The sequence below is a fragment of the Antedon bifida genome, chromosome 6 (assembly GCF_963402885.1).
Source record: "Antedon bifida chromosome 6, ecAntBifi1.1, whole genome shotgun sequence".
Classification (NCBI taxonomy): domain Eukaryota; kingdom Metazoa; phylum Echinodermata; class Crinoidea; order Comatulida; family Antedonidae; genus Antedon; species Antedon bifida.
The window spans coordinates 9,130,956-9,146,111 of NC_136231.1; the positions used below are offsets into that span (position 1 = coordinate 9,130,956).

Here is a 15,156-nt window from a genome sequence, read left to right on the forward strand (position 1 = left end):
TGTAAAAGTCCCTATACTAACTTCAATCCTAAACAAAACTTAAGAATTAGTCCAGGACTACTCTACTCTTTTCAGTTCTGGACTAAACCTGTACAAAATTTATCAAAATAGTACTGCCATGACACTTTAAGATTTGTTAAATGGTGGCTTCTTTTACTGCCAAACCATAATTTTCTTTCATAATATGTTGACGACATGTCATACATAGGTCTAGACTACAGTGTTTAAAAGGGATTTTTTCACAGTACTCAATCTACAGTAAGGTACCTACCTCAAAAGACTCATCTGAGATGCCACGATGACACGTCAGAAAACTTGACGTACGACTTAACATTTTATCATCCAACTTCCAAGTTTCCAAATGTTTAAAAGTATAATTCCTTCAAATATTTAGTAAAAATTATAATTTATGTAAAATCCAAAAAAAACATGCAGCAGAAAAATGAGCAAAAACTGAAAACTGTGTGTATGGGAAGGAAATTGCAAATACTGTAGACTTCCACTTTTTCTATCAGGTTGCTCTAGATATCAAAAAGGGAAGTGGTCTGATAAAAGTTGACTTACTCTTGCTGAAATAGGTGAACAATATTTGTATGTTATCTCAAGTCAGCAAATCTTACATTGATTTGGTTATATTAATTAGACAACTGTTTTGTCATTAGTTCAAATTCTTGAAAATTCAATATTAATATGGTTTGCACAATTCAATAAATAACATGTGTTGAAAAGGTACAGAATATTTGTATCAACTTTGCTTGAGAATTCCAAAAACGACTGCCACTTCATCTGGTTAAAAGATGGGTAAAGCAAGTCCAATTCCAATGCTTGATATTAACACTGTATTCAAAAGGCAACAGTACAGTAGTACAGATGGACTGAAGATAGAAAATTCATCAACCAAATACAGTAGTTAAAATCTTCAAAAAACATAAATGATGGAACTGTCCAAGGTACTGTGATGTCTGGTATTTCAAAAGTTTACTGTTTGTAGAAAATACTGTGCAAAACATATCCAACGAATAAAATGACGGTCTTCATTAGTAAAGACTATCTACTGTACAACCAATCAACATAACAACACAAAGACGCCCAGGCAATTGGCAGCAAACATGATATTTCTCGCTAGGCTAACATTCTCGAAATACCAAAAGCAGCTAGATATCTACAGAAACCTGCCTTCAAGTGAAACATGATCACAAACGGCAACCTGCCATTGGTCCTCATACATATCAATTAGCTTTACTAACGATCAACACCACAAGTGAGTGACAGATTTAGAGTTTACCTCACAAGTCAATTTTTTCAGCAATTAAAAGTTTTCACCAATCAAAATCCTATAAGTGAAAATGTTTTAAGAAACGAAACAAGAAACATCTTGTTCACTTCTGAGTGGGTCACAGTGAATACCTTTTAAGCTGTAACATCAACCTTTTCTGAGTTTCTTCCTTTTCTTCAAACAGCAAACTCAACTATATATTCTGCACAATAAGATTAGATTGTAGGCTTTGATAATTTTCAATTGGAAATTAGGATTACAGAGTGATCATTATAGAGTGAATTCATGTATTGCTTCAGGCTAGGCTTGGGTAATAGTAGTACCAAATAAACAAACTATAATAAATTTGCTTTTCCTTTTTCAGATAGCTGTGTGAATAGAGATAAACTACAACAGAACTTGTTTTTATGTCGTTTCAAAATTTAGAATAAAAAAAGTGAAAAATGGATGTCTGCCTATCAAGCAGACAATTTTAGATTTGAAGTTATTTTTAAAAAAATCATAAAAATATATTGAAAATTGCTAATACACAGCAGATAAACAAGATTAAACAAAACAATATGGTTACTGGTCAATTCAAGTGACATTTGCGGTATTAAAAATAATTAGTTTTAAATGTTAAACAAAGAATAACATACAAATTTAAGGAAGCAAGTAATTCCATTGGGTAAGTAAAGTACATTACTATGGGAATCAAAGGACACATCTAATATAAATTAGTAAAATAAAAGTGACATATTTATAATAAAAACCAGAAATATCGGCATTTTGATTGATTGTTGTATTATTGTTTGTGAGGCCTCTTACATTATGATTGGAACACTAAAGATAGAGTTCTATCAATTGAAAAACAAACAAAACAGATGCTCCCTTTTAAAAAAATATATATTTGAAACATTTTTAATTAATATTATATAAAATAGAAATTAAAATAAAATGTTCAATTCATTTAAACCAACTATAATTTTAGATATTTATCATTAGATTTATGAATACTTTAATATCTGATAAAGTATTTTCAAAATCATTATTTTGCCCTAAATCAACCTTGATTTTGAATTATTATTATTACTTTTTAGTATGTGTCACTACATGAGAAATAAGTAAAACTTTATTATTAAAATTATATGGGACGTCTTTATTATAATCATGTACATGTACTATGGCCCAATTCTCACGTTCTCAATTAGAAGTTACCATTTTTAATCCTTTACAGACTTCCACAAAATAATCTCAGCTTTCATTACATATTCCACAATTCATTTATACAAAGGAAAAGACCTTAAGTTGAAAAATACCGCAAACAATGCATAATTATATATCTCATTATCATAAAAAAGCAGAAGACATTATAGATACAAAAAATATATTTTTTCAATGTGCCTGATTCTGCTGCATATCCTCAAAATAGGGTTTAAAAATAAGGTATAAAATACGGTATAATTTATACCATATTTTGAATACCCCGTTCTGCTAGAGGTACTATCTTGGATGGTCGTGTTAAAATTCATCTTTTTTACCCAACCTGCCTTTCGATCCCTCAAAATGGGGACAAGTTATTCCTTCCTTTGCCCCAAATTACAATGTGTTATCTTTGGCTTTCACTGTTTGTTTTGTTATTGTTTCAACGACAAGTTCGCACACCTCGTACTCTCCTTTAATTTTGTCTAAATTATCTTTCTATTCTAAATCTGGCTGTCCTGTTCCTTTTTAATTTTCCCGAAATCTTTGTTTCCCCAACAGATTAATTGCAAATGCTGTGTATAAAAAAATAGTATCTAAAAAATACTGTTATTATATACGGTATTTATTTGGCAGCAGAAACAGGCTCATTGGCAGTTTCAGGGTTAAAATAATGGCCATGTTTATTTTATATTTGTTTTCCTATTAATGATATTATGGATCCATTTTTAATTCAATAAAGTTTTGTAAGACATCATTTCACTACAAATAATAATAAAAAAAATTGTCAACATTCTGAAATATTGTTATTACACAGTATATGAATATGGTAGACCTACAGTACAATAATATGAATATATACCAACAGCAAATTCTTAGCAGTGTCAAATATCAAATATTGTTATTTAATATTACACAGTATATGAATATGTACACCTAAACAGTACAATAATATGAATATGCAATATACGAACAGAAAATTCTTCAGCAGTGTCAAATATCAAATATCGCCTCAAGACAATTGCTCAATTAACTTCCTTTAAAAATAAATACTTTTTATTTTAATTGACCTCAGAGTTAAAAAAGTACCAGGGGTACAGATAGAGTTTCCTCTGCTGAACTCAACAATCGGAAATTAATTTTGGAACGGGAATTCCTTCAATTCAATTATTCAGGTCATACCCCTCTCAGGGGAAATGGGATTGGACATTTAAATAATCAAAATCGTAAAGTGCACAATACATAAACACTAACTCCCACGTGCGTAGCATGACTATGTGGTCTGTATGGTTTACTTTATCACAATTCTCCATATCATATACCTGCTGAAGGGCTCTAGATATACAACATTATGATGTCAAGACAGACTTTTATTTGCTACGTTTAGTGTTTCTAAATAAGTAAATAATAGATATACAATATGAAAGGTTTTCAAGCTCATAGATATAGAATACATCACTTACATTACAAGTGTACTGAGACACATTTTATTCCTTTAAATATACAGTAAATATAATGTATCATACCATTTTATTTTTAAATATTTTTTATTATTTTACTCTACAACATAATGTTGGAAAGTTGGCTGACTTCAGAAATACTGTAAATTAATCTCCAAAACTCAATTTAATATTAGTTTCCGAAAACCTCTACAGAAATATATCAAGTAATTACTGTAGATTTGCAGACTAGCAACTGCTGTCTACGCAACTCAAATTATGACTTATTCCACAAATTATTTAATTGTTTAATTCAAAATTACAAATATTAAACTCTTGCCAAGCCACTTAAATGGTCATGGTTAGTCTCAGATAAATTTCAATTTATTTAATGTTCATTTTGAAATATTCACAAAGAATTAGAATAAACATCTATTGATTGTGCCCAAAAAAATACAGAGGGAATTATAAGAAATATCTTAGCTATTTAATATTCATTTTGAAATATACATAAAGAGTTAAAGAATTGATAAATAATATATTGAATGTACCCTAAAATTAAAAAGGAACTCATACAAAATATTTTACTACCATGACTATTTTTTATGTGAATTATAAGCAAATGAAAACAGCATCTTGAACTTTTTTTAAATGCTGCCACCAACCATGAATGACAAAAAAAACCTTTTTTTATTTCTAGACAAGATCTGTGCAAAGTAATCAACTGTATGAACAAAGCAAGCTAACAAAGCCAACAGTCTATAAAATATTTTATATAATTTTTTTTTTATTATTTAAACAATGCTGATCCTTTTGCCAACAACAAAAACTATTTTATATTTAAGCTTTTTTAAATGGTTATAGTGCCCAAATAATTGTAAAATACTACTTTTCAGCCACCTCTTGGTTGCCATAGTAAGTTCAAGTTTATTGTTTCACACAATACAATACAATATCATACAGAACATAAATTAATAAATATAATTGTGTGAGGATGCATTAAGCCAAGGCTTTGAGTTTGGTCCTATTTTTTGTTTGGTAAGTATGTGTTTTGAAAATTTACTTATATAAAATGCAAAGAATTCAAAGTACTGTAGCAATTAAAACTTAATGTTAATTATATTCAAGTCCAATCAAAAGCTACAAATAAAGATGTTTCTACAATTTTTCTTTTTCTGGAAATTTCTGGAAAAGGTTACGTCAGAGAAGAAATTACACTCTTTCCTGGTTAAGTGAATTTCACTGTCAGTGTTACAAACTGAAGCATTGTATTAACAAGCAATGCATTTTTGTTGCATTGATAATTTTCTTGCACTGTCTCCCAATTGCGAGATCAAAAAGATGACAAGTTAGTTGAAATCATCTCACATCATTGTTTCTATTATTTGATGAGAAAGGATGTTACATATTTAATTTTGAATTATATTCTATTATTTTGAGTTAATAATCAAATTATTGTGTGGGAGGCAGGAGATGAGGCTGATTGATGATTTGATTAGAAGATTTTAAAAATGTCGGTTTCAATCAAACGTATCAGTGAAAACAAAAATGAACATTATCAATTTTGCAATGTTTTGAATTTATAAACTTTTTTATAAGTCTGTATAATTTTAGCTATTTTTCTTTCTTTTTTTGTGTTCTTTAACAATGTAATGTATCTTTATACCTAAATCTACAATTATGCAATGAGTAGATGCAATTTTCTTGAATTTTAACTCTTCTTCCTCTCCTCTTTCTTTTTTTATTTATCCCATTCTGTAAGTGGTGGTCCCCGCTGTTGGATATGAGGTGAAATAAAACCAAAAGACAACCGCTTGAAATTTAAGAAAAAATCCTGACGAAAATATCAAACAAAGAATTGATAATAAAGGCATTTAAAGACATTTAACCTTCAAGCAATATAATATCAACTTTACTCAAAATATCAATAATGTACAATCATAGAGCGGTACACTTTGACGCATCACTGGTCGGTGATGAAAACGATAAAATGAAACGGAAAATGACTTAGATGTGGTTTTGTGACTCAAAATGTAATTGCAAAGGGAAAATGACCCTTAAGAATCCAGAAATAATTGTCTGTAAAGAAATATTGATAATGATGAAACAAGCACGTATAATACATCATTCACTGAAGATAAAGTGACTCATACACAATCCAAAGATGCATTAATAGCACTGGCAGTACTAAAAATGCCACAAAATGTGACTTTTAAAAAGATTAGGTTTATGAATATACCTAAAATATATTTAATGAATTTAATAACACTACTCTTTCATATTTTGTATTAAATAAATCAAGTACAGTACGTTAGTGGTTAATGTTAGTTACATTGTGGTTGATTGTTATGTTTAAAGACACCTTCCCTACATTTTTTAGATCTAATTCAAGATCACAAACTATATTTAATGTAAAAATAATACTATATGGTCCTATTGCGATAACTTTTTTCGTCTTTAAATGGTTAAAAATGTGAAAAATAAGCTGATTCTAATAATTATAGCGGCCTGCTATAAATTTAATTCACCCACTTTTCGATCGATCGCGAGGCCAAAACAAATGGAAGACTCCTAACTTTTCAGCGAAAATACTGGGTTTTCCCCAATTTGTATCAACGGAGTCTGGCAAAATTAGAAAGACAATTAATGCAGCAACTATACAACGTCAGGCTAGGTATATAGCTAGCGTACGGTGTTCGTACGTTACCGATGTTTACCAGCTAGGCCTAAAAAACTAAGCCTAGCTACGCTAGGCCTAAAGACCGTCCATGAGAGGTCAATCGCCGCGAGCTACTTAGGTAGTGCATTGTTTCTCACTTTTTACCATAATTTACCATAAAACGTACATTTAAGACAAGGCCTGGTTTAATTTTTTTAAAGTAATATATATGTATTATTTTTAAAAAACGTCACAAACTTTCAAAACAATAAATATGACGAGTTTTTAAAGTCTAAGATTTCTTAATATTTTCTCCTGTTGTTACGTTAGTGGTTAATGAAGTTTGTTACAGTATTGTAAGAGTGAAACAGAGGTTCTGACCAACCACAAACCTAAAGGGTTATTTGCGAGCACAAATTTAGCAGAAATGTAGTCGGTCTATAAATATATTATTTATTTAAAAATAAACAGGGTTTGTCGGAGATATGCTCATAGTGAAAATATACCTAATTTTGATCTAAATTAGAAGAGGCATAAGGATGTAAAATTATGAAGGGTAATAATATTATACAGAAAGAACTTAGCGTCTACCAAATGATTTAATTGAACAATTTTATTCTATATCCTGTACATTACTACACATCATCTCATGAAGGGCAAATCTAGACAACAAATGGGCACAATTAAAACACTGAATAGCTGTACAATGAAATATTGTATCCATTTGATGTAAAAATTAATATTAGGCCTACATAAAAAAAAAAAAATAGTGTGTCAAACCACAATGCTGTGGTTAACAGCAACTGAATAGTAATTGAGACACAAAACAAATACTGTATACAGAATGTTATAAGATATCAAAATGTAAAAATAGCTGAGACCTATTTCTGAAATTAATAATATAAATAAAAAATTCAATACTGAAGATGATCAAATAAAATTTTAAATATTCAATCATAATGACTTGTCTCACTTTTTTGAAGAGTGAACAGTAGTGGACCCTCTTCTACTGTAATGGTCCAATGACAAGTGACAGTTTGGATAATCCATCGCTTGTGATTGGTCAAATCACTTGCGTAGCATCTAGGTCCTTGTGTTGAGTTCTAGTGGGAACAATATCATTTGAAACACAAAAAAATGAAGGTCAAAATATTCTAAATTTAAATGGGCCATATCAATGTAATATTAAAGTTATTCACTTTAAGTCGAAAATTCGAGCCAAAAACAACAAGTTTTAAGTAATTAACAGGTAAATTAGTTTGATTACATTTCGTCTGGAAAATCGTCGAGAGCAAAGTAAACAAAGATTTCAAACCACGAGTATGCATTATGCATGATGCTAATTAGGATTGTTTGCAACTCGTCACGATTGAGAAGGTGTTTTCACACAGATCGCGAGGAAGTTTTACGATTATGCATACATAGTAGCCAAAACAAATGCGTTGCATATGTTTTGATCAAAAACTTTGACTAGATGGAAGTCAAAGTTATTTTTTTAACAAAAAACGTCTGTATTTCAGTTAAATGATTTTTTTTTCGATTAATTTTTGGTGAAAGTTTTATAACTACTTTTTTTCAAAATCTTTTTTTTTTATTTTTCTGGAATTAGTCAAAGGGACAATACATCTTTAAATGTAGGTGACATATGTACTATCAAACTGACTGCAAAGCTTTAGAAACTAATCTGTTACTTTGGTGGCATCCTAGTTATTGTACACAGAATAAAAATATCTTATCATCTCAACAGGACAGTCAAACAGAGTTTAACATTATTAATTAATATATATATTCTCTGGTAATCGCGCTGCGCTAGAAGGGTTTTTTTGTGGGTCACTACGAACTTTGGGAGTAATGCCCCTATCCCGCAATATGTAGGTTAGTTTTGGATACATTTTTGTTCTGTACAGTAGGCCAGTAGGCAAAATCAAATGTTGATATAAAGTTTGCGGTCTGTGTATATAGGACGATCAAAGCATATTGATTGAAACGTCGAGAAACTCAACAGTTCTTTTCAGAACTAATAAATCATTATTTCTTAAATTATTAAATAGAATATTAATAAAAAAAGGCATCATTTAATGAAGAAAGAACAATAATTAAAACTGTTACGCCAAAAAGTCGAGTAGCGTTTTTTATAAGAAATATTTCTTGTTTTATAATATGAATCACATGTTCCCATATTATATGAGTCAATTTTTATCCATTGGGAACAAACAGACAATTTACATCCAGGTGCGTCAGTTCAGGTGTGCCAGACTGTAGGCTAGCCAAACTCACCTGGTGAGTTGAAAGGAAATTAAATATTATTACCCTGGCGTGTGACTGTACGTCATTCTCACATTTTGATAATAATGGATAAAATACGGTCATGTTTTACAAAAGGAATTTAATTTCCTTATATAATTTAAACAACTGTTTACAAATGAGACCTATGACCAAATGTTATACTTTAATAATTATAAAGAATCAAAAGTAATGCAAGTTAAATTCGTAATTGTACATAAATTACAAAAACTTTGCCGGTGTTGTCGTTCAGGAATACAATTTCTTTATATAAATTAAACTGAGGTCAACCCCTATTCTGGGGACACCCTTATTAAGGAAGCACTTTGCTAGCTTCCAAAGGTGTCCCTTTAATAGAGGATCTATATACTGTAATGATAAAGATGATAAAGCAAGTATTACTATTACACTTTGTAAAAACCTCCTACAGTATTCATGGGGTGGAGGAGACACTTGTCTGTGAAATGAATGAGGAGAATGTTTGTTTTTTTTGTTTTTATACGACCAGTAAAAACCTATTAAGATGTCCCCTTAATAGGGGTTTTACTGTATGACATTAGTCAACAAGTACTTTTATCCCCTTAATATTGTATCAATTAATTATTTTTAAAAACTTGGTTTTCTACCAGCCAAACAACCTTTTAAAGACACTAAACTAATCTTAATCATAATCTGAATCATATATCTATATTTTCTACTTATTAACTTGTCAACAATTTACTAAACGAGTAAATTGATTTTAATATACAAAAAAACAAATAATGTTTTGTTTAGATTTTAGATGTTCTTGAATAATAAAATTGATTAAATTTGATTAGCATACGGAAGTGAGTCAGTGTATAAAGACTATAAGGGCTAAAGACCAGTGGATGCTAACAGAGGGATTTCCTCGTGTCACTGTCATTGTAATTGTAAGCCAACATTTATTCATGCAAAACAACCAAAATATGTCTACTATTACTAAGCACAAACTTAGAAACACAGTATTACAATCAGAAGTCTCAAATTAACAAAAGTTTCAGAAGAAAAATGTCTTATTAAACTCATTTTAGGAATACTTTGAATTTTTAAAATTATTTCCATTTAAGCATAACTGAGAACAGGTAATTATTTTGTATTTTGTTTTATTCTATCTTTATGTTATTTTTGTACATTTATACTAAGACAAATCTGTTTATAATTCTAATAATTAACTTCTCACTATATTAATTGAATACAAATATTCATTTCAATTTTGATCGGATCACATTAAACATTCAAATTAGTCTCATAATGACAATCCTTAATTTTTTCAATTCATTAATGACCAATCAATTTGGGCCAAATGAATCACCAAGAGATGACTGAATATATTAATTGACCTAACCTTGGCACCATCACTGTCCACCTGAATTTCCCCTAACCACCATTCAATGTGAATGGGCTGTGTGGTCAACTATCAACAACGTTTGACCACAATCTTTGATGACCTAAGCTTAAAAAGCCATTTATAGACTTATAATTAAGTTTGTTTTCAGATTCTCACACCCACACATACCTACCAATGAGAGTCCTAGTTTATGGTTGTCGTACACCCACATGACCATAGAGTTAAATAAAGTTACAAAACAAGTAAAGGTGGAGAACAAAAATCAAAGATCTGATACATAAACAACATATGACACATTACTAAGGAACAGTTACAGGGCAATATTACATAAAAGACAATCTAAGATCGCTCAACCACATAGACCAAATGATGGCGTCTATGGTCACACTGGACAAAAAGGACAGTGTGTTCAGAATCAGGGGTCTTAATGAAAGTAGTAAAAGTGAAATGTTATGAAATACTGATCATTTAGGCATAAGAAACATTAAAGAACCAATGATATGTAACCAATATCAGCAGTATTTAAGTTAGGCACGGAGTAGACCCACTTATTGTGAGTTTTTGATGCTTAAGAAGCATCTTAAATGACACAAAGATGACAGTAATAATAGGACTGGACAGAACCAAGGACATGTGATCAACATCAGTGGTTGAATGCCTTAGAATGACAGCTCAATTAAGTAGATACAAGGATCTTTACCCACTTGTTGCGAGGTCATAAAGGCTCAAGAAACTGCACTATAGACTGATTCATGTCTGACGGTACAGTATACGGTACACCATAAGCAATAAAATTGATTTTTATTTTCAAAAATAAAAATGTGTCTATTGTTACTGAAAATATTGAGAAGTTGTCACTATCATTGAAATTTTGTTTTAAACATTTGTCAACATATTGGCAATTATTCACCATTGTTTTCAAACATGTGATGTATTTATGGATGACAATCCATATATTTACTGAAATAATGAAAAAAATAAAATAGATAAAATAATATTAAAAAAACAATCTATTAAAAATATAATTTATAAAATACACTAATCTATACTGTAATTAATAACATTATTTCATGATTTTTATGATTAATAATAAAAATAATACTAGTTGAAGACTGATTTGCATATTGGGAGTAAGTTATGCATTTAAAGTTTAATGAGTAGTGTAATCTTGGTAAGATTTTTCTTACTTAAACACACATGATGTCCAGAAAATAAGCACATTTTGAATGAAATTAAAGTTAATAGAAATGGCAGAGAATAAAATGCATTGTTCTATGCAAGATAGGATACCACAATCCAAACTTACATTTAAGTACTATATATAAATATTATTGATCCATCCTTAGGTTGTACATTGCATATTCATGTTTTTTTGTAAAAATGTTTGTAACAATTTCACAATCGAAAAACCAAGCTGTCAAGTGCCATATTTTTTTGTACAGCATGGACAGGGCCTAGCCTTCAATAAAACAATGTTTTTTTATTTTGTTCATTTATTGAAGAAAATGAATAGAATATGTGAATTCATTGAAATATACTGTAGCTAAGCTACTGTACATATGGAACAAAATACCTATCTTCGAAATTGGGAAAAGACATCATTCAACAAAATGTAGAAAACATTCAGATAGAGTCAATCGATACAAAGACCATTAAAATAATCGTGCCACACAAACATCCACATCGATAACAAAACATTCTGAATCAAAACGAAAATCAAATGGAAGTACAACATTACCAATTTTCAAAAAGAAAAAAAAAGACTTACATTTTGTGCACTTCTATCGTTAATTGAGAAAACTTTGGTAATTCTATTTTTGCAATTTTTCCACTTATTACTGCTTTGCAATTCACAAGAATTTTCCATAATCACAAAATATGTCCTTGCGTATGTAAGACAATAACACAGGAGCCAATACCCGCAAAGTAGATACTCAACTACAAGTCAGCTTCAAACATGATTGAAGAGTGAACATTGATTAGTTAAAGTGATAAGCGAAACTAGCGACTTTCCACCACTTTGGTGCAAGCAAATAAATTTTGCTGGAAGGATTTTCCAGGACAGGTTCATGTGGTCTTCATACACGTCCCTTGCTAAACGACCATCGAAGCGGTTCAACCGTAAAATATCACAGGAAGATAGTTTTTAATACTTCACTCGTTGAAGCCTAGTAATTCAGATGACTCAGTTCGGTATTTATAGTCGCACAGCGAAGGAAAACAAACAGAATGAATCAGCCAATGATTTCAACAGTTTTACTCCAATTAGCATTACTCTAGGTAAAGTTTCTTAGATTTTAAATGATGTTTGTTTTCTCTTCACTTATATAATGTACCTATGTTTTTTATCATGATGACATTGACTCATCACTTCCTCTCTGGGCTACGTGTCAGACGATTTCAAGCTATTCACCTAGGGAATTTTCTTCTTTCAATACATGATTTTTATCTTGCCATCATCGCTTCATCAATCATAATATTGCTAGATTTTTTTACATCTTGTTAATCCTTTTGGTTAACAGATCAGGTATTCTTATAATCTCAGATTACTATCATAATCTCTTTATAATTTATAAGATACATTTTTTTTTTAAACAAAAGAAATAGCTAGTTTGTGTTTGTTTCATCAGGAAAGAATGAATATATTGAAAATTATTTTCTCTCTCTAAATTGAAATGCTATGATGATGGATGGAAACAAATTAATGGATGTTTAATTTTGGTGGCAAACAAAAATAACAATCACCTCAAAAACTATTCTTCTACAAAACATTCTTCCAATACAATCTGTGAATGTGAAAGTGGAATGAATTGGCTCAACATTTTTAGCATACAAGATGTCAAAAATCATTTTTAAAAGTTTCTTTTTGAATACAAAAATTCATTATGAAGCCAAATTTAACTAATTTCAACTTGTACCCGAAAGTCCCTTAATTCAGTTACAAAATCGGTGCAATCCAGTCCACATGTTTCACAAAATCTTATGTCTGATCATTTTTGATATGGTGATTTGACATCAAACTTTAATCAATTATATAGTAATAACACCCATAGGAGTAAAAGCAAATGATAAAAATAATCTTATCAATAATATTAAAGATTTTCCCTGATTCACAACATCCCAGTAATAAAATGATTAATATTAAGACTGATAGTATCATAGTATTAAAAGTACTAATTTTATTACCAGGATAAAAAAAAAAAATATAAGTTATCTTAGGGTAGCAAAGAAGCAAAGTTGCTTCAAACAGAATAATACTGTATTTATTTTTACCATGTACACTCTTTCCTGGTTTTATGTTTACATTATTTCATTAGAAGATGATGTGAACACATTTACTGTACTATAATTTTGGATGGATACATTTCTGTATACAGTCCTGTCTCTACAGCCTAATTAAAAAAAAGTATAGCTTAGCTCCTTAGAGACATAGGTCTGTGAAGTGGTCTAATTTGCAAGAAATGTCAATGAAAAACTACACAATTATAAAAGGAATATTTTTATAAAAGTCACGTCTTATAAAAATGTTTTAAAGCAAGCTAGGAAGGTTCAATGGTGAACTACTTTGAATTAGTTGTATTAAATTAAATAGTTTAAACTCTATTTAACTATAGGGTTCAGATAGAAATATCACAAGTGTTTTTCTAGGTTGTGCAATCAACCTAATAGTAAAAACATCACGTTAAAAATAATTGTTTAATAGGCTTCTTGCAATTCATGCTTGTTTTTTCTCTTGAGAGAACCTTGTAAATATAATAAAATATTCATTTATCCTGTTATTGTATATAAAGTAAATGTTTAATTTAGTAAAAGATGTTGAGAAAGCTTATCTTTGAGATAGAGGGAAAATGTATTACATACTTTCCAATAGCACTGTTTTGAAGAAAGTTTTACCCAAATATAAACATAAACATATGCCCAGAAAACTATTCATTTGAAAATGTCTATAATTTTTCAAACTTCCATAAGTCCTTGATTGACACCGAAGTGTTAAGGTGATGTCATGAATAATGTTGCCAAACTCCGACAGCATAGAAAAATTAAACATGTTTCGTTGTTATGCTGCCACTGCAATGAAGTACAGTCTTATATGTTCTAGCTATATATACCTTTATATAGGCGAGTATTTAAATATTCAGCTGGACTTTATAACAAGTTATTCATTTAAAAAAACAATTTAATATGCTGTTGGAAGTTTGGCAACATTATTCACAACATCACCTGAAACACTTCAATGTTAATCAAGGACAAAAGTTGGAAAAGCTCTCGAAAAAATCTGTAAAAGCAGCTGATATAAAAGTACTTTAAAAATTCCAAAATGTTCGGTATGTTTCTGAAATCTATAATTGTATATATTTTTTTTTTTTAGCCATGGCACAAGAAAGCGGGAATGTTTATATATCAAGTTAATATACAGGGATTGCTTTATCTGCCACTGTTTCGTAAGATGAGAAAGCAACTCCAAATTAACTTCTGGGAAGGGTATGGGATGCTGTTAAATAATCAGGCCTGCCAAATTTAAGTAGGCTTAATTAACTTATGAAAAATTAACAGTAATCCAAAAGGGGGATGGGAAATGTTGATATATAATTAGGTTAACTTTTAATCTACTATTCTGTAACATATGCTTAGTTTATTATACATTTGACCTATCTATCTATGTATAATTTAAAATTAATTTTCGTCTGCTCTCTTGATTAGCCTGACCTACTTTTATAACTGATTTATAGGAATATTAATTTTTAAACTTGTTTAAATTTTAGAAATATAATTACTTATACACAGATACATACAACTTTATTTGAACTCAATCCATGGTTTGTAATACATTTGATTTGAGAAAATCCCAACCATTCAGTAGCTACTTTCTACCATGGTATGTCTAACTATTCACTTAATGGTTTATAAAAGAAGAAACTATCAAAAGGATTGGAGCTTCAACAACAAA

The 15,156-nt window shown here is 29.8% G+C and overlaps 1 protein-coding gene across 3 annotated transcripts in view; it reads right to left on the reverse strand.

Annotated features, from left to right (window-relative positions):
* The window catches only part of LOC144845324 (rho GTPase-activating protein 24-like), a 29,377-nt gene extending 16,794 nt beyond the window's left edge, over positions 1-12,583 (reverse strand). The window contains exon 1 of one of the 3 annotated variants that reach the window (XM_078702576.1): positions 11,977-12,583. In XM_078702576.1, coding sequence (XP_078558702.1) covers positions 11,977-12,075 — 99 coding nt within the window. In that variant the 5' untranslated portion in view covers positions 12,076-12,583. Of the gene's footprint in view, positions 1-271; positions 367-750; positions 891-11,976 lie in introns of those variants that run through there. The other 2 variants (XM_078702579.1, XM_078702577.1) reach the window with 2 other exon arrangements.
* Positions 12,584-15,156: the final 2,573 nt, after the last annotated feature.